This window comes from Halichoerus grypus, chromosome 3 (genome assembly GCF_964656455.1).
Source record: "Halichoerus grypus chromosome 3, mHalGry1.hap1.1, whole genome shotgun sequence".
Classification (NCBI taxonomy): domain Eukaryota; kingdom Metazoa; phylum Chordata; class Mammalia; order Carnivora; family Phocidae; genus Halichoerus; species Halichoerus grypus.
This window is the reverse complement of record NC_135714.1, coordinates 540,167-568,123: the sequence shown is the minus strand read 5'-3', so window position 1 is coordinate 568,123 and position 27,957 is coordinate 540,167. Positions and strand designations below refer to the sequence as shown.

At 65.2% G+C, this 27,957-nt stretch overlaps 1 protein-coding gene across 8 annotated transcripts; it reads left to right on the top strand.

Annotated features, from left to right (window-relative positions):
- Positions 1–27,957, top strand: CTBP1 (C-terminal binding protein 1). Of its 8 annotated transcripts, none has more exons than XM_036070150.2 (10): positions 35–251; positions 10,625–10,820; positions 12,458–12,612; positions 20,255–20,399; positions 21,947–22,153; positions 24,004–24,218; positions 25,238–25,368; positions 25,955–26,082; positions 26,592–26,709; positions 27,013–27,957. In XM_036070150.2, the coding sequence occupies exons 2-10, from the start codon at positions 10,814–10,816 to the stop codon at positions 27,197–27,199; spliced, it is 1,293 nt and encodes a 430-aa protein (XP_035926043.1). In that variant the 5' UTR covers positions 35–251; positions 10,625–10,813; the 3' UTR covers positions 27,200–27,957. The 8 variants fall into 8 exon arrangements, with proteins under 8 accessions (XP_035926042.1, XP_035926043.1, XP_035926045.1 ...); XM_036070152.2 differs by lacking the exon at positions 35–251 and adding an exon at positions 487–503; XM_036070151.2 differs by lacking the exon at positions 35–251 and adding an exon at positions 4,024–4,360.

The following is a 27,957-nucleotide window of genomic DNA, read 5'->3' as shown; positions in this document are numbered from 1 at the left end:
GACTGCTGAGCCGGAAGCCCCGCCCGCGCGCGCGCCGCCTGTCCCCGCCCGGTGGAGCGGCTGCTGGCGCGGCGCGGCGCGGCTCGGCACGGCGGCGCCCGGGCGCAGGCGAGCGGGCGGAGCAGCGGACGGCGCCCAGGCCGCCCCACGCGCCGGGCTCGCGGCGGAGCGCGCCGGACTCGTCGGGGCCCGCGGCCGCCCGCGCCTTTCAATGGGCAGCTCGCACTTGCTCAACAAGGGCCTGCCGCTCGGTAAGGCCGCGCGCGCGCATTTCCGGCCGCGGGGGCGGGGCGGCGGGCGGGGCGGGCGGGCGCGCGCGGGCCCCGGCTTTGTGTGCGAGTGCGCGTGCGCGCCGGCTTCCGCGCGCCGCCCGGGGCGGGGCTGGGGGCGGGGCCTCGGAGCGCCGTGCGAGTGCGCGAGCCGCAGCGTGCGAGTGCGCGTGCGCCGGCGCCGCCGTCACGCCCGCCCGCCCGCCGCCGCCGCCGCCGCTGCCGCCCGCGCAGGTGACACAAAGGGGCGCCGCACTCGGCCCCCTGACCCCCAGTCCAGGCCCCGCCACACCCGCGGCGCGCCCCGGCGTCCGGACCCGGCGGACCCACGGCCCCCTCCCGGGCCCGGCCCCCTGCCTCCCGGCCCGCGTGCACCCTGCGGGGCCCGGGCCGGCCTCCTGGCGGTCGCGTGGGCTCGCTCGCGGGGGCCTCAGGGATCTTTGCTGGCGTCCCCGCTCCCCCGGGCTTCGGCGCTGGCGTGCGGAGCCGCCGTGGGGTCCGGCGTGTGCCGGGAGGACGCGGGCTGCGTGCGGGCTCTGAGCCCCGCGTGCACGCCGGGCGCCTCCCGCACCTCTGCGCGTTCGGGCGGCCTCGCGCCGCCGTGTGCATTTCCCATGTTTGCAGCATGTTTACAGTTAGAACGCCCCGCCGGTGGGGAGGGCAGCCCCGGCCAGCAGCCTGGGACACACGCATCCCCAGCTTGGCCACCTGCACGCTGCGCTCTCGCTGAGCTCGCCCTCGCCCCCTCCGTGAGCCAGGCGCCCTGGCCCCTGTTCCGCTGCGCACAAGGCAGCTGCGCCCCGCTCGTGTTCGGAAGGGTGTCGGAAGCCAGGCCCTTGGCGGCTGCTGTAGACCCACAGGGCAGCGTGCGGCCGTGGCCAGCAGGCCCGCGGGGCACACTCCGGGGGGCTGCTGGCCTGCTCGCCGGCCCGTGCCTGGTGCCCCCGTCGAGCCCAGGTATCGGGGGCCATCTTGCAGTTCCTGGTCCACTTGCAGCGGCCTCGGCTGGGGCCTCTTCCACGGGGGCCCTCCCAGGGTGCGGCAGGGGTGGGGCCAGCCTGGGGTGGGCCCGGGCCGCTGCCCCTCCTCCTCCCCTCTGCTGTGCCATGGAGCCTGGGGGCAGGGGCTCCCTGAGGCCCGCGCCAGGGAGAAGCTGCAACCACACCTGAGCCTACGAGTTGGAGGCTAGATCTTTCTCTGGCTGGGTGCCCTGCCCAGCCCTCTGCCTGTCTGCTGAGAAATGAGGGCACCACCTCGGCATGCCCGGGAGGACAGCCTTTCAGCTGGCAGCATCTTGGAGAAGCCCGGAACCTGGCCAGGAGCCAGACCCCTTTGTAGTGATCATTTTCTCCGTGATTGTTTAGGACAGATTAACCTTCTGGATGGGGGAGAGGGGGACCATGTGCCATCCAGAAGTGGAACAGGATTGGCTTTCCTCCGGTTACTCTGAATCGAGTACCCACAGACGTGAAACCCTCACCCAGCTCCCACTTCTTGGGGTGACTGGAGAGCCAATTTGCAAATGGGGAGATGTCCATATCCCCTTTTCCCACCTTTATTCCCCTTTTCCAGGATCACCCCCCCTTCAAGAGCAGCGACTTCATTTGTATAAAAACAGACAGCAGAGTGCTGAGCGGGGCTGGTCTCCACCACCGTGGGCATTTGAGGCACCTGGAGCCGTGCACACCCACCCTGGGGTCGTTGCAGACCATCCACTCGTGTGTGGGATGGCATCCCCAAGGTTCTTGGAGGAGCGATCAAAGAGGGCCAAAGCACAGACCCAAGCCCATCCCTGGGGTAGCCCGGCCAAGCCCTGACCAGTACCTGTAAGGTGGAGATGGCAGTGTGAGGCCATTTGGGATCATGAGTGAGCTTTTGCCAAGTGTTGGGGACTGGGGCCAGGGACAGGGCCGGGCTGGGGGACAGGGCCAGGGTGTGGGCCATTGCTTTCCGTAGCTGCTGTGTGTGCTCACCGTCATTGTCCTGCTGTCCTTGGATGTCAGCCTGGCCATGCGTGCTCTCTGGAGTTCACCTTCTCTCTGTCCTCAGGGCTTTGCCAAAGCTGGCCATGGGGGTCCTCTCTGGACCCGGGCTTTGGTCTGTCCTCTCTCTGCGGCCCCCGGCGGTGCCCGCCGTGTGCTCTGCTCCATTGGCTTTCCAGGTTTCTTCTCACTTGGGTTTTATTACCATCTTTGAGCACGTGGTTCGGTTTGGGCATCTCTACAAGGGCTTGTGAAGGATGCACACTTGGGGCTTCGTCTCTGTCTGCCGTGTGCAGGTGTGTCCCATCCAGCCTCCCTGGGGTGTTTGTGCAGTTCTGGCCTGTTCTCCTGGACAGGTTGCTGTCCCCTCTCTCTGAGGGGTGGACTCATGGCTGGAGTGACCTGTCTCAGCCCTGGATCCTCCTCTTCTGGCTGCATTTGGGGTTTCTCTTCTATCCTCTTCAGCTTGAGGACACACAGGCTGGGGGACGGGGCACAGAACTGCTGAGGTCCTGCTAACTGTTCTGAAAGCCCCATGCCCTGGGAGGCTGGAGCCACCCCTTGTCTGTACATCTGTACATGAGGTTTGGCCATGGGGTGAGCTGTCAGATGTTCCCTGGGGGAGCCCCAGGGCAGAGATGAGCACCTTTCTGCAGGAGAAGGGCCCTTGGGGTTCAGAGGTGGGTCCGGCCTCGGCGCCCCCCCAGCCCGGTGGAAGCTGAGATTGGCAGGGGCTTCCTTTGGGCCAGCAGGCCATGAGCAGAGGGCTGGGCCCATGACATGGCCTTGGTCTGCCACCAGTCTCTCCCCTGCCCCCAGAGCGTCCTGTGCCCGGCCCGAGTAGCTGGAGCGCAGCTTGTTGCTGGCCGCCCCTGGCTCCTGGGTGTGGAGGACCCAGTCAAAGGCTTGCACATCATGAGGCTTTTTATCCTGTGGCAGCTGTCATTCTGGAAGACTCCTGGTTCCCCTGCCCTGGTGGCGTGAAGGAGGATCCGGGGGAGGGGGGCTGCGTATGGCCCTGGCACCGCCATCTGCAGGGGTGGGGGGCCGTCCACGACGCACCTGCCTCCAGTTCCCCAACGGGACTGCACTACCGTCTGCGGAAGCTCAGCTGTGCAGCAGCCTATGGGCCGGGCACTGGCGTGGGGCCCTCCCTTGTCTGCCCAGACGAGCCCCAGGATGTCCCGAGGGGGTGCACCCATGTTCTGCCAAGCCAGCCAGAGATCTCATGGACTTCTCGTCATGCGCCAGTGCCGAGGGGACGCTCTTCGTGCTGAATTGTTTCTGCCTGTGTCACCTTCGGGGGGGGTCCCTATGTCCCTGCCAGCCCTGTAGCCTGGCCCTAGACTGTGGCTGGGAGGATGGTGACCCCTGGTAGGACTGGAACTTGGGACTGTTGAGAAGAAATCCTAGTGCGGGTGGGGGCAGGGGCCGCTTTCTGGACCCTCCCAGGTGCGGACTCTGGCCTGTCGGGAGGCCCGCTCGGTGCCCGGCACCCTCGTCAGGCCGCCTGTCTAACTCTGGTTGTCCCGGGTCCGTGACGTCCGTGTGGTGCAGTGAGGCCCGGCCTCGGAGGACGTGTCCCCGCCTGGGGTCTCCCCACAGCAGCTGCTGAGTGTCACACGCAGAAGGGCAGGAAGGTGACGTTCTTCAGCCCCAGGTTCTTGTGCGTGGGATCCTGAAGCGTCACGAGGCAGGACACGTGTGCGCACGTAACAGCGCGGGAGAGGAGCATGTGGGAGTCTCGGTGACAGGAACACGCCTTTGCAGCAGCCTTAGCCACGTGTGGGGGAGCGAGCGCCTTTCTGGTTGACGATGAGTTAAGGGGACAGCGCGGCACGAGCCGCTGCCGGGGGACGCGCCCCCTGTGCCCAGCAGCTCCGCATCGCCCAACGGGGCGCCTGGCCTGCTCTGTGCAGGCTCAGCTCCCGCCCGGCCGAGGCCCTCGCCCCGCAGACCCTGCCCCGGGCAGCCGGTCCTGGCGCCTCCAGACCATAGCAGAGTGATGCCCCCCTGCCCCCAGCCGGCCGTGCTGGGCGCCGAGCCACAGGAGGATGTGGTGGGCCGGGGGGGGCGGTGAGGAGCCCCTTCCCGGGGGGTGCGACCGTGGTAAGCCCGAAGCACCAGGAGCCTGTGGGAGCCTGTTGTGGCAGAGGGTGGCTCCTCGGAGGCGGAGGGGAAGGCTGGTAGGGGCCGTGCTGCGGACTTCGCGTTTATGCTGAGGGTCTTCAGGCTGTGACGGTCTCTGGGTCTTGTTTCTGAAGCCTCTGACGGTGGTGGGGAGGGGCGTGCTGTCCTGGTGGGAGCACATGGGACTGGGGGGCTGCTCTGGTGTTCGGGAGACCCAGGCCATGGCTTTGGAGCCTGGGGCCCGAGCAGTGGGGAGCACTTTGGGGTGAATTCTCGGTGTTGAGTGTGGGACGCTTGTCAGAGTTGCAAGGGGAGGCATGACCGGCCAGGGACACGGGATGCTGAGGTCAGGCGTGGCTGGGTTCTCGGGCACCGCCCCCGGGGTTCCTGCTGGTGCAGGTGCCAGGGGGCTGCTGTGGTTGGTCTGGGGAGGGCTGAGCGCCTCGGGTGTCCCCAGGGTGTCCCCGGAGCGTGCCACCTGCACCTGATCCCTCCTGGGGCTGGGGCCTTGTGGTCAGCTGGGTGGGGCTGGCGTAGGAGAGCTCCGCCCAGACACCCGTGGGTGGGGCCCTGGGGGCCCCGGTCCCTTCCCTTGCCCCGTGCCTTTAAAGTGAACTTTCTGGCCAGCTTTAGGCTCACAGGAAGATGATGAAGGCAGCCTAGCGTGTGTCTGCGTCCCAGCCCGGGTCCCGCCGCCCCCGCCTGCTGCTGCCTGACCAGCACCCGCCTGTCCGACCTGCAATTCTGTGCGCACGTTTGGGACAGCGGCCTGTGCTGGCGTTCCTCACGCCCTTGTGCGGGGATGGCGGCTAGCGGGGCGTCTCCTGCAGCCCAGTGGGTCCTGCCGCGCCCGCACCCCCAGCTCCCGGTGAGGGCCTCCTGCGTCACTAGCCGTGCTGACTGCCGCGTCCCCCCCCTTGCTGAGTTGCGGGGATGCAGGTGTGTGCACTTGGTCACCTCCCACTGTGGGCCCCCAGCCCCCCAGGGCCACCGCCGCACAGTGCACAGCTCACCGTATGCGGAATAAAGCGCGAGCTGTGTCGAGGTGCTTGTCAGAATTCACCCGCTCCCCGCATCCTTGGGGGTGCCACAGCCGTGCGTGCCCGGCGCCTGCCAGGGGCGGGGCGGTGCCCACAAGCCCCTCTTCTGGTGAGGCTGCAAGCAGCCCACGTGTCTGTCCGGAGTGGGACATCAGAGTAGGGCGGGAGGTGGCCAGGGAGGAAGCCGAGGGAGCCTGGGAGTGTTGAGTAGCGGGAAGGGCAGGCGCAGCGGCAGCCTGCAGCCCGTGTGAGGCGCCCAGCCCGTGTCCCACCCTCCCAGACCCCCGGCCAGCTTCTGAGCCCCACCCCTGACACTCAGGCCCTGTCCCTGGCCGAGGGGCTCTCGTACCTGCTGTTTCGGAGCAGGTGGCTCCCAGGAGCCTTATGCCGGTCATTGTGGGACAGGCACTGGGGGGACATGGAGTGGGGCAGAGGGACACAGGCTCATGGGGTGTGTAGGAGAGGGTCCTGCACCTCCCCGGGGTCCGCCCTTCAGCTGTCCCTTTGTAAATGTGGGGCCACTCCCCTGAGGGCGGAAGGTGAACGGAAGCCCCGGCCTCCCGTGCGCGCCCGGCCCGCGTGTTTGGGGAGCTTGGGGCAGTCCTGGGTGGTTTCGCCAGAAGCATCTGCACCACATCACTAAGTGTCCGCGAGGCGTCTGTTCTAAAAGAGTAGAAAATAACTGGAGACAGCACATCGGTTCCTTGGCTGGGTGACAGTTTGGGTTGGTTTCTCTGAGGAGGCAGAGTGCCCCTTGGACATTACGTAATGCGTAGCCCTCCTGATGGTCTCCCCGCGGTGCAGTCTGAGCCGCCGCGGCCATGCTCCCGGCGGGACCTGGGACAGCAGTGTGGGGGCCCAGCGCCTGGGGGGGTGGGCAGAAGGCAGCCGGCCGTGTGCCGGGACCACGCGAACCTGCCTCCGCCGTTTAAATGCGTTCAGATAGTGTACGTTTTGCAGTAACGTCTTTTCAATTTTGCTGTCCGTTTTTTGTGTTTTTCACGTTCTTTTTAACGAACGTCATTTAGTTTTTGTGATTTTTTTTACGGCAGAACTGTCTTACAGATAATTAGGCACACAGGGCAGATGCTTGAGAAAAGATGCTTTCGGTGAAAATATCAGACACAGTTGGGCAGCGGTGACCAGAGGACGCGCAGCGGTACACGTGGCCTGGTGGCCCTACGGCCCCCGACCCCCAGCCCTGTCCTCACCACCTCGGTTTCCACGTCTATGTAGCGGCCACCCCTGTGTTCCTGTCGTCCTTTGCCTGTGTCCGTGGGGCTCTCTGTGGTCATTCTGGGCAGTGAGATCACCTGGCGGGGCTTCCGTGGGGCATGTTCCAGGAACAAGGCCGAGTTTGGTGGGTTTTCACACCGTGGACGTCCCCCAACACTAGCCTGGAAGCTCCTTGCGGTCACTCGGTCTCATTCTCCCAAGCACAGTCGGGCGGCGGAGTCCCGTGGCGCTCACTGCTGCTGGGCTTGGCTCAGCCTCCCTGGCCCCGGTAGATGCCGTCGTGCTGTCCGTGGGGCCCCGGGGCCAGGACGGGCCAGGGCCAGGCTCACCTTTGCCTGTGTGCAGCTGGGGCCTGAAGCCACCATGCGTCTGCCCGCCGGGCCCAGGGACCCTCAGCCTGACCCAGTCTGGCCTTTGAGCCCCACGCCTGCCGGCGCTCCCCTGGGTTGAACACAGCCTAGTAAGGGGGCTGAGACGCACCCTGGCCCCTTTAGGCTGCTCACGGGCTTCTGAACCTAGGTCAGCTGATGGCAAAGCAAAGCTTCCTTTTGAAATCATTTTCCCAGAAAGGGTGAGCCGGGGGCATGGTAGAGCACAGGGTGAGATGCTCCGTGTGCCCGAGGGGGGTCTGGCTCTCCTTACTGGGGCTGCACACAGCCCCGGGCCCTTGGCGTGGAGTGAGTGTGCAGATAAGAAGGCCACCGCCCGCACACACCACCAGCCTGTGCCGTCTGCCGACGGCCACCCCGAGCACGGAGGACCCGGCTGGGGACTCTGGTTGCTTTCAGGCACGCCTGGTGCTTCCTTCTCTGGGATTTAGGAAGAACACTGAAGAAAGCCTTGCGACCGCTGGTTGGCGTGACTCCTTCCTAACTCCCCGTCCCTTGCACACGCTGAGTGTGATCCCGTGGGGCCCTCCAGGCGGGAGGGCAGACGGGCTGACCACCCTCGGCTCCGTGGAGGTGACCACTGTGGTCTTGCCCGGCAGGATGCCGCTGCTCTTCTGCGGCTGTGGTTGGAGTAAGTGTGGGCCACCAGTGGAAAGTAGAGGGTCAGGGAGACGTGGCGGGATTAACTCGATTTGGGTTGCAGGTCTTGGGGTTCTGTGGCGCTCCATCCAGCCTGTGCCTCTCCACAGCCACGGGGTGCGAGTCCACCAGCAGCTGGGGCCCACCCTCCCTCCCTCGCTGTCTGTAGGCACCCAGCTGTGCGGGATTCCCATGAGGCCCGCCCCCCGGTGCTGCCACTGGGCAGGTGCAGGAAGCCCCGAGGATGCCAGGCCAGCCAGTCCCGAGGGCTTTATTCAGCTGCTGCTGGTTGACACCTGACCTGAGGCCTGCCTCCTTGGGGAGGCCCGCGTCCTTGGGGTGGCCCGCGTCCGTGCGGAGGCCCACATCCGTGGGGTGGCCCGCGTCCGTGGGGAGGCCCGCGTCCTTGGGGTGGCCCGTGTCCATGGGGAGGCCCGCGTCCGTGGGGTGGCCCGCGTCCTTGGGAGGCCTGCGTCTGTGGGGTGGTCTGCGTCCGTGGGGTGGTCTGCGTCCTTGGGGAGGCCTGCGTCCTTGGGGTGGCCTGCGTCCGTGGGGAGGCCTGCGTCCGTGGGGTGGCCTGCGTCCGTGGGGAGGCCTGCGTCCTTGGGGTGGCCTGCGTCCTTGGGGTGGCCTGCGTCCGTGGGGAGGCCTGCGTCCGTGGGGTGGTCTGCGTCCTTGGGTGGCCTGCATCCCTGGGGTGGCCTGCGTCCATGGGGAGGCCTGCGTCCTTGGCGGCCAGCTTGCTGCCTGGGCCCAGACACCTCACGCCTGTTGCTGGCTCCATGCTCACTTTGGGAAGGTCGAGGTAGAGGGTGAGGCTTGCCTCAAGGCGGGGAGAGCTCCGGCCGGCACAGCTGGGCCTCTGACCGTCTGGGCCTTGTGCACCACTGCGTCCTGCTCCTGTAGAGGCCGGGCCGGACAGTCAGCGAGGGTCCCTGCAGGTTCTCTGGGGCCTCACCCTGTCACAGAGTAGCCCCCTCCCGCTTTATGAGGTGTGAGCGACATTTCTTATTTCATGACTCATCGGGTATGTTCTTTACGGAACAAAGTTAAATCAAAGGCGGGTCCATCGTTTGCAATTTCCCATGTTTTGTATTTTCTTGAGTCGTGTATCAGGAGAGTTCGGGCCCTTTGGGCCTCGAGCCCCTTCTGCCGCCGGGCTTGACCTCAGAGCAGCACTGGGGTGGGCCTGGCGGGGGACGGGTGGGTCTGACCTGGGCAGAGCGTGTCACGGTCCCCTGCCTGGGGCCCACCAGCCGCCGCCCACCTGCCCCGTGAAGGACTCTTAGCTATGACTGGATCGACAGGGAGAGGGGGCTTGGTGCCCTCCGCTGAGAGAGGGTCCCACCTCCCACGGAAGGGGCAGCTCAGCCCCCAGCAGCACAGGACGGTGCCAGTTTGGCCAGGCCCAAGCTGGCTGGCGGTCACTGGCTGGCACCCGGCTACGGCGAGCTGCGTCGGGGTGGGGAGCAGGATCCTGGCATGGGCGGTCTGGCCCGGCCGGGGGAAGGGCCTCAGGGCACACGGCCTCACAGAACTGAGGAGGAGCCACGGCTCTGTGCAAACCCCGGGCCACCTGCCAGACCTCTGGTCCTTGGGACCCCTTCCTCCCGCGGTGTGGCTTCAGCACCCTCTGACCAGGGGGCCCGGTGTGGAGCCCATCATGGGGACAAAGGCCTGTGAGCCATCCTCTTCTTGGCAGAGAGCTGGTCATGAGGGGTCAGTGTGGGGGCTTGAAACCCACAGAGGGGATCGAGGGGAGAAGCAGACCGTCCCCAGCATGGGCCTGACACTCCCAGCATGCACAGCTGCCCTCCTGCCACCGCACGTCCTGGGGTTGCGGCAGGCTGCATGTGGCTGGCCTGGCCGTGGCTTCTCCATGGGCCAGTCTGGTTCCTTCGTGGTTGAGCCCAATCAGCAAAGGACTGCACCACCCGAGCTTTGGGTCATAAAGCGCATCCACACTCGGGCGGGGACAGAGGAGATCAGTCAGAAATCACGCCTGCAGAAGCCAGAGGTGAGCGTGGCCGTCCGACCCGGCCCAGGCTTGCAGGTCAGGACAGCAGATCGCCCGCCCTTGGTGTGGATGGGGTGTTTGCAGCAGGGGTCTGCACGGGTTCCGTGGGCTGCAGGCCCATCCCTGCTGGGGCTCGTCTATCCGGTGTCCCTGTGGCCAGCAGTGGGGGGTGGGGGGTGCATCCAGCCCCCACATCCATGCAGCCTCCCACTCTCGTGGCACTCCTGCTCCGTGTGGGGCCTCCCAAGGTGCACGCCGACGGCACTGTGGGTCTCAGTCGGTGTGATGCCTGGCTACGCCTCGGGGGCCAGCCCCAGTGCTGTTCTCATGCTGAGAGCAGGGCTCAGGTGCTCGGGTGGGTCCGGAGCACTCCTGAAACCTCCTCAGCCTGTCCCTGACGGGTGTGTGACCCACATGCGTGCTGTTCTCCGTGTCTCGTCAGGGGAGCTGTGCCTGAGTCGAGTGCCTGTCCCTGGGGGGGACTGTGTCCCAGTCTGCATCCCCCGGTCCCCCCTCCAGGTGGCCTCATCCGAAGTGGCCTCTCCCTGTGCAGTCACAGGCCCGGCAGGCTGTCGGCAGCATGAGCTAGAAGCTTGCAAAGCGAGCTGGCCACAGACCAGAGACCCATACTCGCAGTGTGTGGACACTGGTGGCACGTGGGGTGGGGTTCCCGAGAACCTGGAGGAGACATTGGGGCCGGCCCTTCAGAGGAAGCCTCTCGCTGCATCTGCATCCCAGCCGTGCCCACGGTCCGCTCCTACGCCGGGCGCGGCCCCTCTTTGCGGGCAGGTCCCAGCCTGGCAGCTGCAGGCTTGGGTCAGAGATGCACTGAGAAGCTTCACCTTTGTGGACCTTCTGGCATCTTTGAGTTCTAGTTGGCCCTGGATGGTATTTTAACGTGTCTCTTGTGTTTAATTTTTAGTCAGACTTTGACCCCGGCGCAGGCTTCAGTGGTCGCCGAGGATCAGGAGCCTAAGAGCTTTGGTTCAAGACAATTAAAGACGTGGGATGAGGATCCAGTGACAGGACGCGGTTCTGCCTGGGGATTCTGAAGATAAAACGCTTTGAAAAGTCGAATTCATGGTCGTGGAAGCCGAGCCCATATTAAGAAATGTCAGGTTGGTAGGGGCTCCTGGAGTTCGCAGCGGCTCGAAGCTGGTCCCCGCGTGACCGAGCACAGGCGCGGTGGTCCTGTCCGTTCAGTGCAGGGCGGCCCGAGCGCCGGGAAGGGGCCGGCAGACTCCCCGGTCTTCCCACGGCGTGTGTGGCGGGTCAGAGTGGCGACACTCCCCCCAGGCGGCAGAGCACGGGGCTTCCTCGGGGGTCCCATCGGAGGCCTGAAGCCCCAGGTGGGCCAGGCCACAGGTCGATGCTGGGTCTGTTCTGGTCGTCCTGCCGTGAACTCCGTGCTGGGCTGGGGTGTTACCATGGAAACCCGAGGCCTGTTCCGGTGCCAGCCGCGTGGTCAGGAGGCTGGTGCCTCCCTGGGGTGCGGGGCGGGGGGTGTCCTGGCGCTGCATCTTCTCGTGCGCTGCTCACCGGGTCACGCGTGCTCTCGCAGGATGTGCCCTCGCGCCCGGCGGCAGCTCCAGCCCGCACTCTGCAGCCTGCCTCACAGCCTTGGAAGCCGCCGAGGGCTGAGGGCTCCCCTCACGTGCGTTACATCGGTCCGTGTTTTTTAGAAACTAAAGCTGAGGGATGCTGAAAGTAGGCATTTTCCAGTTCCCGTGAAAGTAGCGACGATAAGCCCATTCTGTGCCAGTAACTACCAGTTCTACATGAAACGTCGCCATTCCCCAAGTAAAGCTGGAGAGATGGGTGGCGCTGTCCGCATGCGGGCGCAGCTCCATGCTCTCTGGAGACGGCGCGCGTCTGCCCGGCCGAGGGTCACCCATCGCCCCGCCAGGTGGGAAACACGCCAGGGAGCGAGGGAAGCGACTGAGAAGGGGTTCTGGCCTCGCAGACCCCGCGCCGAGCCGCCGGCTGGGGCTGCCGGGTCTGTGCGCTCACGTGGCGGCGGGTGAGCTGTGCACCCCCGGGCGTGGCTGCCTACTGGGCTCTGGGCCACGGGCAGCCAGTCGTCCCCGCCCCCGGTTCTCACCCTGCGCCGCAGTGCTGCCCACGCACTGGGCAGGGCGGGTCTTTGTGGGCCGTGGGTCTGGCGGCGTGGACGGGGCCACGGGCGGCTCGGCAGCTACCACTCCTGTCACCTGGGTGGCCCTTGTGTGTCCGCTTGGCCCTGGATGAGGCGTGGTCACCTCCCGTAGGGAAGGAGCTTTTAACAGATCTTAATCTTCTTGTCCCGGCTGTGTTCGGTGTTTTAACCCTTCCCCACCTCTGCTCCGTTTCTTCCCTTAAACCTACAAGTGAGATGCTGCTGGGCACGGGGGGATGGTCCTGTCAGGGTTTCTGGGCGGCCACGCTGCAGCCGTAGGCAGAAAAGGAACGGTGGGTGTTGTTGTGAAGCCGGTGACGTGACCATCTGCGTGTTCCACGGTCAGAATGGTGAAGACCCTGGCGGGGCCGCCACGGCGCCTCCACGCATGTCTGGGCCCTGAGTCCTGTGGGTGGTACCAGCCAGTGGGGTCGGTGGGCTGTAGCAGACGCTGGCTCGCTCTTCGCAGAGATGTTTTTACTCAGGTTTGACGAAATCCAGACGTGTGGACACCTGGGGTGTGTCGGGCCGTGGGTGGTGGTGGGCCGCGGGGGTCGCGAGCTCTCCGCTGGGGCTGAGCGTCTGCCCCTCTCTCTGCAGGCGTCCGACCCCCGATCATGAACGGGCCCATGCATCCCCGGCCCCTGGTGGCGCTGCTCGACGGCCGGGACTGCACGGTGGAGATGCCCATCCTGAAGGACGTGGCCACGGTGGCCTTCTGTGATGCGCAGTCCACGCAGGAGATCCACGAGAAGGTGACTGTGTGGGGTGCTTGAGGGAGCGGGGAGGGCAGGCGGGTCTCAGGTGTGTGTGTCTGCTGCTCCCGTGCCACCCAGACCTGTGGCCACTGTCACCCCCTGCCGGACGTGGACCTAGGGCTACTTTGTGGCTGCTTGAGCCACTGCGTTGTAACCAAGTGTTCCTGGAACGTGGAGCCTGGGGCCGTGGATGTGGCCAAGCGCAGTGGGGCCGATGAGCTGCACTGTCCTGGTCCCATGTTGGTCACCCAGGCCATCCGGGCTGGCGGTCAAGCACGTAGGCCTGGGTGTCTGCTGTTCTGGAAGCGGAACTGACCAGCCCTGGGTCTGGGTCCTGGCGACAGGACGGCGGACGCAGCTGCGTCCTCACACTGCCCGCCTTCCAGCCTGTTAACGACCGCGTCAAGCCTTGAACGGGGATTCCGCTGTGCGGCGGGCGCCCCGCGGGAGCAACGGACGGTCCTCTGTAGGGGAAGGTCCCGTCGACAGAGCCTCAGGTCATCCCAGCACTCATTTCCTGTTGCGCGTCCATCACGGTATCTGAGGACACGGGCAGAGAGAGAAGACTGAGCTCGCAGCCTCGCGAGGAGCTGATGACCATGGGAGCAGCTTTCGGGAAAGTCTAGAAGACCCAGAGGGTCCCCACACCACGGGACGGGATGGGTCAGGAGGGCGGGGGTGAGGGGCTGCAGCCGAGGGTCCGGGGCCACTGACTGAAACCTCAGGACCCGTGGGGTCGGTGGGGAGGGGTGCAGGAACAACAGGACGAGGTGTCGCAAGCCGGCGGACGGCGGTCCCCCTGGAGGAGGCATGCGTCGCGACCCAGCTGGTGTTTATCCCAGAGCGGCGAAGCCCAGTGTACACTGAGTCCTGCCCTTGAGTGTGGCCGCAGCCACGGCGCTGCTCCCCGGAAGCAGGAAGAACCCGGCGGCCTTCGGCGGCGCGGGGTGCCCAGAGTCTCCTGGGCCGTGGAAGGGAGCGTGTGTCCGGCGCTTGGGGGCACGGTGCTGTGCGCTTCTGCTCGACTCGGAGCAAGGTCACAGGATGGAGGCGGGGAAGCGGGTGGTGAGGGGCTGCTCCAACCAACTCGGGCTAGAGCCACCCTCCTGCGCACACGCGCATGTGCAGGGATGGGGGGCAGACTGCAGAGCTGGGGGGCGGCTCTTGGCAACCTTCTGTGCATTTTAAACAGTTTCAAACTTTTTTAAAAAAAATTTTTAAAAATAAACTATAGGGAATGAGAGATCTACAGATAGAAATGTTTAAAAATCATGAGCAATATTGAAACAAGTTCTGTCAATAAATCTGGAAACTGAGACAAAACGGATGTTTTCCTTTAAGATTGTAACTTACAAAATGATCTCCAGTTCGCGTACAGCCCAGAGCAGCGAGTCAGACCGCCGGCGAGGGCGGGGACACTCAGCGTGCTGGCGACTCACCTGAGCCAGCGCACAGACGGCGCCCCTCGCGCCTCCACGGGAAGCCGCGGCCTGCCTGTCGGGAGAGCGGGTGAATGCATAGAAGAGCCGCCCTGCGGGCGACGCTCTGGAGAGGAGAGAGCGTTAGGGCCGGCCAGTTGGAGCCCTCGCGGGACCCGAAGGAGCACCTCGTGCGGCCAGCGGCACAGGAAGGCGCTCATGGAGATTAAACACGCACGTGAAAATTTAAATTTCAATAGGAAGCTTGGAAGACACAGTCACGGGGAGCCTGGGAGAAAGATGGGAGCGAGGAGGCTAAAGGAGAGCCGCGCAGACTCAGGAGCCCACGCCTGGTGTGACTTGCAGCCGCAGGCCTCGGGGATAGCCCATGTCCCAGGGGAAACGCGCTTCCTTTCCCAGGCCTTGCTGCTGGTGTGGACAAGTGACGGTCCAACCAGGAAGAGCCAACGAGGCTCGTGTGCAGAGAGCCGCCTTCTCTCTGCTACCTGGAAACCAAACGTGATGGCTGGAGCCCACGCAGCCACCTGGAGCATAAGGGGAACCGTGTTTGGGAATGGCCGAGCCACAGGACGGGAGCCCTGGCCCCTGCTGACTGTGGTGCTAACCCAGGGCCCCGGACCACCTGTCTGCCCACCTCAGCTTAGAGGGAAACGACGCATCCCTGTGGATCAGGGATTCCTGCCTCCCCGTGACTAGCCGTACAGCAGATGCTGAGTGCTCCAGAGGAGAGACCGGGCCGTTCTCAGCACAGTGTGATGAAGAAACCTTTAGAGCTCAGTGGAGACTCTAGCTCTCCCAGCGTGAACCCAGGACGAGCGTCGGGGCCACAGGATGCTCTGCTGCTCAAGGAGCAGATTCTCCCAGTGTCACCTGCAAGGAGACAAGAATCAGACCAGCCCCAGGCTGGGTGCTTTAAAGCTTCTGGGGAAAACAGCTTCCAGCCCAGTGCTGCATATCCGACCGAACCGCAGGAACGGGGGCGTTTTCTGTTACTCTCCTGGAAAGCTCTTTGAAGACCGACAGCTGCAAAGGAAGGGGCACTCATGAGAAAGGGCCCCGTGGGGTGGGAGGGTGCTGTCAGCTGGCCTGGAGCAGGGGGTCCCCCAGGCACACGTCTGGGAAAGCGGGACACCTGTCGGGGTGGGACAGTAAGGCGGCGCTTTGGGGACACGCCAGGGAAGACCGCAGGGGCCCAGTCCCAGGAGGGAGGTGCTCAGGCTGCGTGAGAAGTGAGGGGAGCGTCCAGGCAAGTGCAGAAACAGGCCTGGAAGCAAGCCTTGGGTGGCGGAGGGCGGCAGGAGGGCCACGGCGACCCAGAGAGTTGGGCCCTGTCGGTGCCCGTGAGTGGGTGGGACAGACGCCCTGGGCAGGGGAGAGGATGGGGAAGTGAGCCCTGGCACGGCCGCACATGTGCACGCGTCGCAGCAGATGAATTAGGGGAGCTTCTGGAGGGGATGTGCTTCTTACCTGAGGCACGTGGTGCGGAAAACGGTGCCGCGTACAGGAAAAGGTGGTTTGATTAAGACGCAATCAGAAACAATCACGTGGCGAAAGAAGGAACACGTGAGAAGTGGGTGGACGTTGGCGGCACCCACAACAACCAGGGATTTGGCGGTGGATACTCAGGCTCCCGGCAGAAGGTGGGTGACGGAGGGGGCGTTTGCGCGAAGACAGAGCGGCCTCCGGGAAGCAGGGGCTCCCGCCACACGTGGCCGCACCAGGAGGCGCGAGGCGCCACCCCTGCTCCGTGGGGGGCGTGGCCGGGCTGGCTTTGTTGGTGCTTCGGCCCGTCTGCGCAGACCTGAAGGATGCGGTGTTCTCTGGGCCTGCGCGCGGCTGTCTGTCACAGGGAAGCGTCTGGAACCACGGGCAGTGTGTTGGAGGCCCCGTGCCAACGCTTTTCTGAGCTGAAGCCGCACAGAATGACCCAGAGAGTAAGTAAAATCCACAGAAGTCACAGAACACTTGTGAATCGTGCATCTCTGTGTGTGCAGGATGCGAGCGCAGCCCCCACCTCTGGGACGGTGTGGTGGGTCCTGGCCAGGGCCCACCAGCAGGCATCCTTCTGGCCAGCCAGACCCGGCCGCCCTGTACGTGCTGCCCGGTGAGTTCCCCTCCGGCCCTGCTGCCACTGGGAGCACCCGGGGCCTGCGCTCTGAGTTCATTCTGCAAGGTGGGCCCCATGGGACCCCGTTTCGGGGTTAAGGACACAGGTCACAAGCCTGGTCACACAGCTGGGGGAGGGGTATGTGAATGGATGTCTGCTGGTTTCCAACCTACGGAGACAGACTGGGCCCCGGGGATTCCTGCCAACCTCGTCCCCGGGAGGTCTGTGTGATACCTGGGGGTATCCCAGCCACTCTGCAGTCATGACAGGGAACGTGAGGAAGCTGCAAGGAGAGTGGACCTAGGGGCTGGACGGAGCAGTGCGGTGGCCCAGGCCTGCGTCCCTCTGGACAGAGCTGCCAGTGCAGTGGGCTTCCGACCTGCAGCTGAGCGAGGCCTCCCTGGCCCAGGGTCAGGAGTAGGCAGCCACGGAGCAGGTTGTAGTCCCTGTTCTGAGAATGCTTCACTGGGTACCACGTAATTAAAAATATGTGTAGGAGAAAAAGTTTAGGACATGAGAAAATAACTTACCAAGACACGTATGTGGGCAAGTCACCCTCAGAAATGCAAGTTAAGGTGAAAACAGTAGATGTCAGCCTGCGTCCATCACACATTGCACTTTAAACCCTGGACTGCCCGGTGTCGCACAGTCGGTGCTGGGGGGAGTCCCACCGCCAGGGACAGCGAGCGGCACTTCCCGGAGCCCCACAGCGGGCCCTCCAGTGGGCCTGCTAGTCTCCACCCTAAGGACTCATCTCAAGGAAGCTGCGGATTTTACCACGGCTCGGCTGGCAGTGGAGGCTGCCCGAGCGCCCCAGCAGTAGGGAGCGTCCAGACAAGTTACGGGTCATCCGGGTTGGGATGTAGCGCGGGGTGGTTAAAGTCATGATTTGGAGATTGTTTACTGCCGTGGGTCAGCGCTCAAGATGAAAAGAAGGTTGCCACCTGCACACACCACCGGCCTTTGCTTTGAGCATCCTCCTCCGTGCCTGGCCACAGCTGAGCCTCCTCTGCTGGGCATCTCGGGAGGAGACCTGCATGCGTCCAGCTGCCGAGGCCGGAGACTCAGGCTCACCTCTGGAGCTTCCCCGAGTCCAGGGCCGCTCCTCCTAATGCTGGCTTGGATGCGTCTTTCTGTTCCCACTGCATGGCTCTGTCTGCCCACAGTGGGCACCGACGAGTCTGTCCACTCGCCCCCCACTGCTGTGGCCACCCTCCTCCAGTCCATGCAGCTCGGCACAGGGTGGCCAGAGGGCTCCTCCTCTGGTATGGTCAGCCAAGGTCTGTTTTCTCTCCTCCATCCCAGGCCCTCACTGCATCCACCTCCTAGCCGGCCTCCCCATGCGCTCTGCCCTGTGAGCACTCACTGCTACCCAGCTGTCACACGTGGGTCCTCACCCCACCCACACCAGGTGCAGTCAAGGTACCAGGAGTCCATGCCTGTGCAGCCTTGATGTCCTCCCGGGAGTCCAGGACTGAGATTCCTGGGATCTTCAGTGTAGGAACTGGAGCTGAGGTTCCTGGGATCTTCAGTGCAGGAACTGGGCCTGAGATTCCTGGGATCTTCAGTGCAGGATCAGGAGCCGAGGTTCCTGGGATCTTCAGTGCGGGATCAGGAGCCGAGGTTCCTGGGATCTTCAGTGAGAAGTGCGGGATCAGGAGCCGAGGTTCCTGGGATCTTCAGTGCGGGATCAGGAGCCGAGGTTCCTGGGATCTTCAGTGCGGGAACAGGAGCCGAGGTTCCTGGGATCTTCAGTGCGGGATCAGGAGCCGAGGTTCCTGGGATCTTCAGTGCGGGATCAGGAGCCGAGGTTCCTGGGATCTTCAGTGCGGGATCAGGAGCCGAGGTTCCTGGGATCTTCAGTGAGAAGTGCGGGAACAGGAGCCGAGGTTCCTGGGATCTTCAGTGCGGGATCAGGAGCCGAGGTTCCTGGGATCTTCAGTGCGGGAACAGGAGCCGAGGTTCCTGGGATCTTCAGTGCGGGATCAGGAGCCGAGGTTCCTGGGATCTTCAGTGGGGGAACCAGAGCAGGGGCCAATAGCACCTGGCCATTCACTTAACGTCCAGGCCTGCCACTGCTTCCAGGACCAGGGACCCAGGTGCCCTCTGCGCTGCTATTCATCCGTCTCTCCCTCGGCCTATTCTGTGTGGTCCCTGAAGGGCATGTGCTCCCGGCCAGGTTGGCCATCGGAAGGGGAAGGGAAGTCACGCCAGCCTCAGAGCCAACTGTCCGTATTTTGGGCTGCCATCTGTCGGAGGCTCAGCTCTGTAGAGAACGGCTGAGAGGGCAGTGAGCAGGCTCACTGTAGGCCCTGCACCCCACACGAGACACCTGCTCGAGGCCACTCACCGCGTCAGCCCAGCGTCCAGGCTGGTGGGGGCACAGTCAGTGTGTCACTCACACGTGGTGCCTGTGGGCCAGCAACCTGCGCACAGCCCATCAGCAGCCTCCCTCGCCATCCATGAGACCCAGCGCAGGAGGCTCAGTGGGGGAGGGGGGGCAGACGCGGTGGCCAGAGCATTTCACTGAATGTGATGTGCCTTTGATGGCAAGGCCCACTGTTGTATCCTGCTAGGGAAGAGTAAAGCCCGTCCCTGAACTATGACAGGTCATGGGTTACATCCTGGGCCCCCTGCCCTTGGGCGGGAAATTGGACACTGCAGGCCCTCGGCCAATGTCTGGCTGTTGTCAGAGCGTGTCCTCTGCGGATCACGACAGCCCCTTAGGGAGCGCTCGCGGCCCTGGGGCACGGGCCTGCCGCCCTCCTGGACCTGAGACGACCCCCCCAGGAGCCAGGCGCACCCCCTTGCAGAGCCAGGTGTTTCTCCCCCCCACCCCAGCCTGGCTCTGGGGCATACCTGGGGGCCTCGGCTGTTTGGGAGACGCTAAGGCAGGGGTGCTGTGCACGCTGGGAGCAATGCCTGGCCCAGCGTGGGGCGTGGTCTGCACGGACCTGACCCTCCGTGGGGCGTGGTCTGTACCCACCTGGCCCGGCGTGGGGTGTGGTCTGCACGTGCCTGGCCCTGCGTGGGGCGTGGGGCGTGGTCTGGCCCTGCGTGGGGCGTGGGGCGTGATCTGCACGCGCCCGGCCCTGCGTGGGGCGTGGTCTGCACGCACCTGGCTCTCCGTGGGGCGTGAGCGTGGTCTGTATGCGTCTGGCCCGGCGTGGGGCGTGAGCGTGGTCTGCGTGGGCTCCGCCTGTGCCTTCCTCTTCAGGGCTTGTCCCCACCCGTGGAGAGCTACAGCTGGGGGTCTTGCGGGGCGGGGCCCTGTCGCGGATGGAGCCCCAACTTCGGGGAGGGTCCTCCCCATTGGGCGGTTTTGCAAACGAGTAGCAGCTCAGCACATGTCATCTAAACCCTGGGGAGACAGGACACCGACCTGCTCATGGGGCTTCACGCGAGGCGACCCAGGCCACACAGAGACACGTGGACAGCGTCAGGGCAGGTGTCCAGGGCTGTCGTGGAGACCACGCCTGCATGTGGGAGCCGCAGGGGAGCACGTGGGGAGGGCGCAGTGGGCAGTGCGCAGGGGCCAGTGACCCGGAGGCCGGCCCTTTCCCGGCGGCGGGTCGCTGTCACGGGACCCCGTGTGCGTTTGTGCCGGGACTATTTGTCGCTCTCCCCCCGTAGCAGCGTGTCAGTGTGGCCCTTGCGGGGTCTGGGGGTTTCGGATGCTCCGCGTCCTCCTCAGCATCCTGTTTTACTGTCTGGTGCCCACACGGAAGGTGAGCCCAGGCCCCTGCACACACACACAGAGTGCGTTCTCTTGGGGGGCGGGACCCCTAGGCTGCTGGGGAGTCGGAGCCCAGAGCCAGCAGGGTCACCCGCAGTCACCCCCGATGTCACAGCAGGGGCTCCTGCCCAGGGGAGGCCGCAGTGCGGTGCACACGGGGACAGAGACCCGAGGGAACTGCGGGCCTCTCCGACCGTCCCAGCCTGTGGCCAGGCTGGAGGGGGAGCGTTAGCAGCCCTCCCCCCGCCCCGGGGTTGGGGTGTTGGGGCTGGTTTGGGGTGGCAGGCGGCCGGCAGCAGCCAGGCTCAGGGCCCCGCGGCCGGCCTCTGACTGGGTGGCCACCCTCGCTCCCGGCAGGTGCTGAACGAAGCGGTGGGGGCGCTGATGTACCACACCATCACGCTGACCAGGGAGGACCTGGAGAAGTTCAAAGCCCTGCGCATCATCGTCAGGATCGGCAGCGGTTTTGACAACATCGACATCAAGTCTGCTGGGGACTTAGGTAGGGCGTGCGCAGCTCTTCCTCTGCAGCTCTGTGTCTCCTTGCCTCGGCCTCGTAGGCTGGCTTTGCTTGTACACCGAGAATTCCCTTGCACCTCCTTGTTTGGTTGGAAGTGACTTGTGAGCCGGCTTTCAGGGTTTGGGGCCCCACGCCAGTTCCCTGGTCAACGCGGCTCCCTCAGAAAGCCTTGCAGGGGGCAGGTGCACTCTGATCTCCACGGCCTGTGCATCGGCACCAGCTGCGGCCTGGTGAGGCGAGCGTGTGCCCCATGAGGCCTGCAGCTTCAGGTTGTGCCCCCGGTGCCTGGTCTGGCCCGTCCTTTTGCCCAGGTTGCAGCTGAAAGAACAGGACCCGGGACAGCCCGGCATTGTGTTTCCCGCAGACTCAGTTTACTCTGCTTCTGTGTGGACCCACCAGCTCACGTGGACCCACCAGCTCACGTGGCAGAGCCCTCGGGCCCTACTGTCACCCGTCCCTAGGCGGCATCCCCAGTAAGGCGCCTACAGCAGTGGGGGACCATGGCCTGTGCGCTTTCTGCCCCGGGGGTCCCTGGGGGCCTTTGTCCCAGTGCACAAGTCTGCCCTGTTTTGTGATGTTACAGGCTGGGGCTCTGTTCCTCCACCAGGGACAGTCAGGGCCATGTCCTGTGGGGACAGGCGGGGGCTCAGGTGGGGGCTCAGGTGGGGACTCAGAAGTCCCAGGACCTGGTTTGCCCTCTCTGCCAGCGGTTTTGTCCCCAGATTTAGGGGACGGTGTAGCCTGGTCCTCCTGCTTCCCGCCTGCTCTCGCGTTTCCTGGTGGGCTGAGTTTTTTCTGGAAGGAAGAACAGGATCCACCCTGGGCCCTCTTATAGAGCCCTGTGGGTGTGTTGAGCATCATCCTGGCATTTGGAGTAGCTCCAGGAGCATCAGAGCCCCGTCTGGCCAGCAGGTGCCTCCCCTCAGCGGGGAGGTGACCAGTCTGCAGGCAGAGCGAGAAGATAGCAGGGCAGGGCAGAACGAGGGTGGGAGGGTCAGGCTCGGGAGAGGCGTGTAGAGATGCGGAGGGGCTGGGTCCACCTCTGGGCCATGAGGCCCAGTGGTACCCGGCCTGTGCATGCACAGGACTGGCCACCGAAGCTCAGCATAGAGGAGAAGCCTGAACCAGCTCACTCTCCCCGGCTGCTAAGGGGCTGTTGGGGCCGTGGGAACTGGGAGGACAGGGGGCCTCTCTGTCCAAAGCCAGGTCTCAATTGGCTTGGGAGCCAAGGAAGGCAGGAGGGGTGGGGCCTGTGCGGGTGTGAGTGGCCGTGGAGCGGCTCCGGATGCTGACCTGCCCGTGACCCCTTCCTGGAAGGTCAGGTGGCCCGAGGTCCAGGCAGGGCAGACCCAGGTGCTGGCATTTGCCCAGGCGGTCTCCGCTCTGTCCTGTCTACTTGCTGCACCTACAGGCGGTTTCTCCACACGGCTGGGGTGGGTCACCTGCGTTCGTGTCGGGGTCTGGCCTTCCGTGGGGGGAGCACCAGGACTGGCTTTGGTGACCAGCTCCGTGTGTCTTGTGTTTCCCAGGCATCGCTGTCTGCAACGTGCCGGCGGCGTCTGTCGAGGAGACCGCCGACTCCACCATGTGCCACATCCTCAACCTGTACCGCAGGACCACGTGGCTGCACCAGGCGCTGCGGGAAGGCACGCGGGTCCAGAGCGTCGAGCAGATCCGGGAAGTAGCTTCCGGAGCCGCCAGGATCCGCGGGGAGACCTTGGGCATCATAGGACTGGGTGAGTTAAGCTCCGTGCTCCCTCTCTGCGGGGGCTCAGCAGGCCTCGAGCCGGGGCTCGGCCGTGCTGCTGGACGGTCCCCCCCACCCAGGGCCCGCCTGGGGCTGACTCCTTCTGCCTCAGGAACACTGGGTGCGGGTCACACACGGGCAGACGTGAGACACTTGCCGTGGGTCCCGTGCCTCTGCGTACAGCCGTGCATGCTCACGCACGCCACCCGCACGTTGACGCATGCTCGCCACACTCAGACACGCTCACCCTGCCCCCCCACGCCCCCACCCCATGGCTGAGTAGATGTGGCCTTCTGGTGAGGGCGCGGCGGCTCTTAGCCCTGCTCTGGGTGGAGGGAGCTGGTTCACCCGCTGTGTGGGCCGCTGTCCTGGGTCGGTGACATCCCTCCTCTCTGCCTTGTTTGTGGCCCATCTGTCTGTCTGAACTCGGCTCCATCCACCTGGGAGGCCCGGGATAGACGGGGCCGTAGCTCACTGCCGGCCCCCTCGTCCTGCTGCTTCCCGAACTTGCTCTGGGCAGGCCCCCGTGCCCGCCCCTGCCCCCCTGGCTCCGCAGCAGAGAGCTGACAGGGACCCGCCTGCCTTTAGTGTAAGACGCCGGGGCGTCCACGAGACGCAGGCCTCTCATCCAGTGCAGCTCACGGTCTTGCTGCAGATGGGCACACGGACGCCAGCGCTGGCCCCCACGGGCGCCCTGCACCTCAGGGCCTGGGTGGGGAGGAGGACGGGTGGGGAGTGGGCAGCTGGGTTTGCCTGGCTGGGTGGATTGGGGGCCACCTGACCTCCTGAAGCAGTGTTGTCGGGAGACTCAACAGGCCCGATTTAAATGCAGCTCTGACCTGGTGGCACTTTGTGGGCTGAGTCTGCATCTTAGCAGAGCCAGGTGACGTGGCAGAGGCGACCAGAGCAGCCCCTCAGCCCGGCCCCTCCAGGAACTGTTTGTTTGTTTATTTGTTTGTTTTAAAGATTCTATTTATTTAGAGAGTGCACGAGCGGGGGAGGGGCAGAGGGAGAGAGAGAATCTCGGACAGACTCTGAGCGTGCAGCCCGATGCGGGGCTCGATCTCACCACCCTGAGATCATGACCTGAGCCACAATCGAGTCGGACGCTCAGTCGGGTGCACCCCCCGGGCGCCCTCTTGCGACTGTTCACACAGTGCTCCTGGTCTGGGTACGTGTCAGGTACCGTCTGCCAGGTCGCGGATACTCTGCGACCGAGTGTTGGGAGACAACCAGTTATTTGATTTCACGATGCTGTGGGTTCATATGTTGGGTAGAAATGGCAGGATGGCTCTGCTCTGGCCTCACCTGGGGTCACTCACGGGCACAGTGGTCGCCTGGGGCCTCGGTGACCCTGCTCCCCTGGCCGATGCCCTCCGGCAGGCAGGTGCACACGGCCCCCATGGCAGCCTCAGGGTGCGTGGGATGTTTCCATCCCCTGCTTGCTTTCTTTGTTAGCGTTCTCTTGCTCAGAGCAAGCCCCGGGGCTCCAGGAGTGGTGGGCCCCCCTGAAATGTGGGGACTTTGGCCACCCCTCCCCAGCGCCCAGCTGCCCAGTGGCCCCACGGTGTCCAGGTCGGCACTTACCTCCTGGGGTACGAGGCTGTGAGCCCCTCGGCCCTGCACCCTCCCTCCAAGGTGCAGGGCCACTCCTCAGATGCTGCACCTCCAGCCCCCCGCCCTCCTCCCTGAATCCCCTGTCTGCGCACGGCCGGGCAGGGGTCCCGGGGCGGACGGGGCTTCGCTCCCCTCCGTGTCAGCCCCGGGCACATGGGGATGCGGGCCGTGTGGGGGCCCCTCGATCCGTGGCCGTGGTGACGCCGTGTCCCGCCCTGCCAGGTCGTGTGGGGCAGGCGGTGGCGCTCCGGGCCAAGGCCTTCGGTTTCAACGTGCTCTTCTATGACCCGTACCTGGCGGACGGCACCGAGCGGGCGCTGGGCCTGCAGCGGGTGAGCACCCTGCAGGACCTGCTCTTCCACAGCGACTGCGTCACCCTGCACTGCGGCCTCAATGAGCACAACCACCACCTCATCAACGACTTCACCGTCAAGCAGGTGGGCGCAGGCTCATGGCATGGGGGTCCGGGGCTGCGACCTCTTCCCGCCCCACGGGCTCAAGTGCTGGGGAGCCAGCTGCAGACGGGCCTGTGTCCTGAGTTGTGCGGAGGGCCCCAGCGTCCCCGCAGCTACGGCACACACCGCGCCCGGGGTCTCGGGCTTCGCCGCGCGTCCGCCTGCGCCAGGGTGAGCGCCGACCGCGGCCGGGAGTGTCCCACGGGCGCTATGGGGCGCTGCCCTGGGTGCGCACACACGGGTGTGGGGATGTGCGTGCGCAAGGTCTGTGGGCTGGCGTGTGCTTGATGCCGCCCGCCGCCCGTGAGGGACGAGGCCAGGCACCCGGGGCTCCTCTCTGTCTGCCGTGGGTGAGTGTGGGCTGGGGACGGGGTGGGCACAGGCATGGCCCTGGGGTGCCATCCCCAAAAACCAGGTGTGAACGGGAGAGCCGACCGAGGAGCTGAGCTGAGAGCGGGCTGCATGAGCCCCGCGGCGGGACAGGCTTAGTTGGTCTCAAGGGACCTGTCACCTCAGCGCGCGGGGAGCCCCCCTTACCACGAAGCCTGGAGGGGAGTGCCTTCCGGGCAGCTCTGAGGGCTTTTAGCAAAAGGAAATGAAGCTGCCACCCAGCTTCGGACACGGGGCTCTCTGGCGGGGCCACTGCACTGAAGACCCCATCTCAGGGGCCTGTGCCCATCACTCCTGGGCCAGGCCGTGTCCTAGACACGCCAGATCCTTTCCAGGCACCCCAAGCGTCCTGGGGGCTGGGCCAGGAGACCCCACGACCCAGCCCGCACCTCACCGCCGGGAGCGGGAGGAGGCCGGCTCTGTGTCGGTGCGTTTGCTCCAGCCAGAGGTCCTCAGGGTGAAGCAGGGTCCGCACAGACCCCCGAGCCCTCGTCCCGCTGCCGGCCCCTGTCTGCTCCACGTCCCTGCTGGGCCCGTCCCCTGGGGGTGGGGGGCAGGCGAAGAGGCCCCTGTGTTGATTCACTCTTGGCGCTGTTTTTGTGTCCTCCCAGATGCGACAAGGCGCCTTCCTGGTGAACACGGCGCGGGGCGGCCTGGTGGACGAGAAGGCCCTGGCCCAGGCTCTGAAGGAGGGGCGGATTCGGGGCGCCGCCCTGGACGTGCACGAGTCCGAGCCCTTCAGGTGCCTCCTGGCAGCGCCCTGGGTGATTCCTGGATGCCAACTGTCTCACACTGGGCCCTCGCCCCAGCTCGTGCCCCGCATGGACCCCGGTCAGGCATGGGGCCGGGGCTGATGCCCACTGGCAGTCTCCAGGCTCCGTCCTTGGGCTGCGTGTGCAGCCTGAGGTCCTGCTGAAGGCAGGCCTGCCCCCAGGGCCCAGCCAGGTCTCCGTGGGCGGGGGTGGGGGGGCTCGGACCTGCGCTTCATGCGGAGTGCCTGGGGGCACCCAGGTGAAGGGGGCCCCTGACCCCCGTGTGGCCTGTCTGTAGAGACCCCACGCCCGAGAAGCCCGTCTGGGGCAGTAGCTGGCCCCTGACGGTGCGTCAGCCCTGTTGTCTGGGAGCCTGTTGCTGCGGGGCCTCACGCCCTCACCTGCAGGGCGGGCTGGGGCCTGTCCCTCTAGCTGGGACTCCTCCCTGCTGCTGTCGGGGGTCTGTGGCAGGTTTCACCACGCTAGGGTCCCCTGGTCTGACGCCGGCTGGAGCGTGGTTCCAGGCAGGGCCAGGCACCCTCCACCCCACCCTGAGCTGCTTCGTGCCTTCTGCAGCTTCAGCCAGGGCCCCCTGAAGGATGCACCCAACCTGATCTGCACCCCCCACGCGGCCTGGTACAGCGAGCAGGCGTCCATCGAGATGCGGGAGGAGGCAGCCCGGGAAATCCGGAGAGCCATCACAGGTGAGGGTGGCCGGCAGGACCCGAGCCTCCTTCCGAGGCCTGCACTGCTGGGCTGCCGTGCTGGCGGGGGCCACACCGTGCCATCCCCCCGAGTGCGGAGGTCAGCAACCGGCTTCCACGGTGGTGCTCCCCACGCAGCCCTCGGTCCCCCTTGCGCGTCACACTTAGGACGCCCACCCATGGTCACCCTGTGGGAATTCAGCACGTGTGCCTTTCTTCACCCCATGTTTAAAAAGTCTGGCTATACTTGTACGCCTGGGCTGAGCTTGTGTGCCGCTCCCCGAAATCCCTAGGCCTGGCAGACGTGGGGCCGCTGGGGGGCTGAGGGCACTGCTCGGGCCCGGGGGGTCTCTGAGCTGTGAGGTGACTGCGTCCAGACAAGGGGAGGAGAGCGAGAGGGAGGCCCAGCCGTGGGGGACCCTGCAGCCCGTGCCCGCCACCGCCGAGCTGCCACGCTCCTGGACACAGCCGTGTAACACGGCTCTTCCTCTCCTCGCTGCATCTGCCAGGCCGCATCCCCGACAGCCTGAAAAACTGCGTCAACAAGGACCACCTGACCGCCGCCACCCACTGGGCCAGCATGGACCCAGCCGTCGTGCACCCTGAGCTCAACGGGGCCGCCTACAGGTGAGCGGGTAGCGGTGGGCTCGGGAACACAGAGCACGTCCGTGATGACTGCTGGCAGGGTCCCGGGGGCGGGGGGCTCCTAGGCCTGGACGTGCATGCTCCTGTGGGCCCCAGTGGACCAGATGGTCTGGGGGTGAGAGCCCGACACACCAGACCTGAGGGTGAAGGGGGGTGAGGGAGGAGTTGGGGCCAGGGTGCGGTCCCGCCAGGCAGGGCCTTTGGGAGCAGCCCCCAGCCGTCCTGGGCCCGCGCTGTGGCCCCGGGAGGGACCCCGCCAGCCTCACACGCCGTCCCTCCTCCCAGCAGGTACCCGCCGGGCGTGGTGGGCGTGGCCCCCAGCGGCATCCCGACTGCCGTCGAAGGCATTGTCCCCAGCGCCATGTCCCTGTCCCACGGCCTGCCCCCCGTGTCCCACCCGCCCCACGCCCCTTCTCCCGGCCAAACCGTCAAGCCCGAGGCAGATAGAGACCACGCGAGTGACCAGTTGTAGCCCGGGCGGAGCTCGACAGCCTCGGCGCGGGCAGGGCGGCGCCCCTGGACGGGCGTGTGCAGAGGCGGCCTGCGGGTGGCCACAGCGCTCCAGAGACTGTCCAGGCGCCGGCGGGGGCCAGGTGGCGCCGGCCTCCCCCGCCTCAGCTGTAGTTGCCCTGTCCCGGGGCCAGCCGCTGTCCTGTGTCCTTTGCGTCCTCGTTAAGCAGAAGAAGTTAGTAGTTAATTCTATCATGAATGTTCTTGTCTGTGTACAGTCTTTAGAACATTGCAGAGGATTTGTTTGCTTAGCTGTCAGCAGAGAACCCTGGGGAGCATTCGGCAGGTCGGTCTCAGACTGTGTCCCGTGTGTGTTGGAACACGCCCCGAAACGAGGCAGTTGGCAAACTTCTCAGGACAACGAATCCTTCCCGTTTTTCTTTCTACGCCACACAGTGCATTGTTTTTTCTACCTGCTTGTCTTATTTTTAGAATAATTTAGAAAAACAAAACAAAGGCTGTTTTTCCTAATTTTGGCATGAATCCCCTTGTTCCAAACGAAGACGGCACCGCAGAGTGGCTGCGAGAGAACAGTGCACCTAGCTCTCCGCGCGCGGCGGCCGTCGGCATCTGTCCTGGGGATGTGAGGGCGCAGCGTCCCGGCCTGCGCGGGTGCCGTCCTGCTGATGTGGTAGGCTAGCAATATTTTGGTTAAAATCATGTTTGTGACTGTAACCATTTGTATGAATTATTTTAAAGAAATAAAAATCCCAGAAAGAA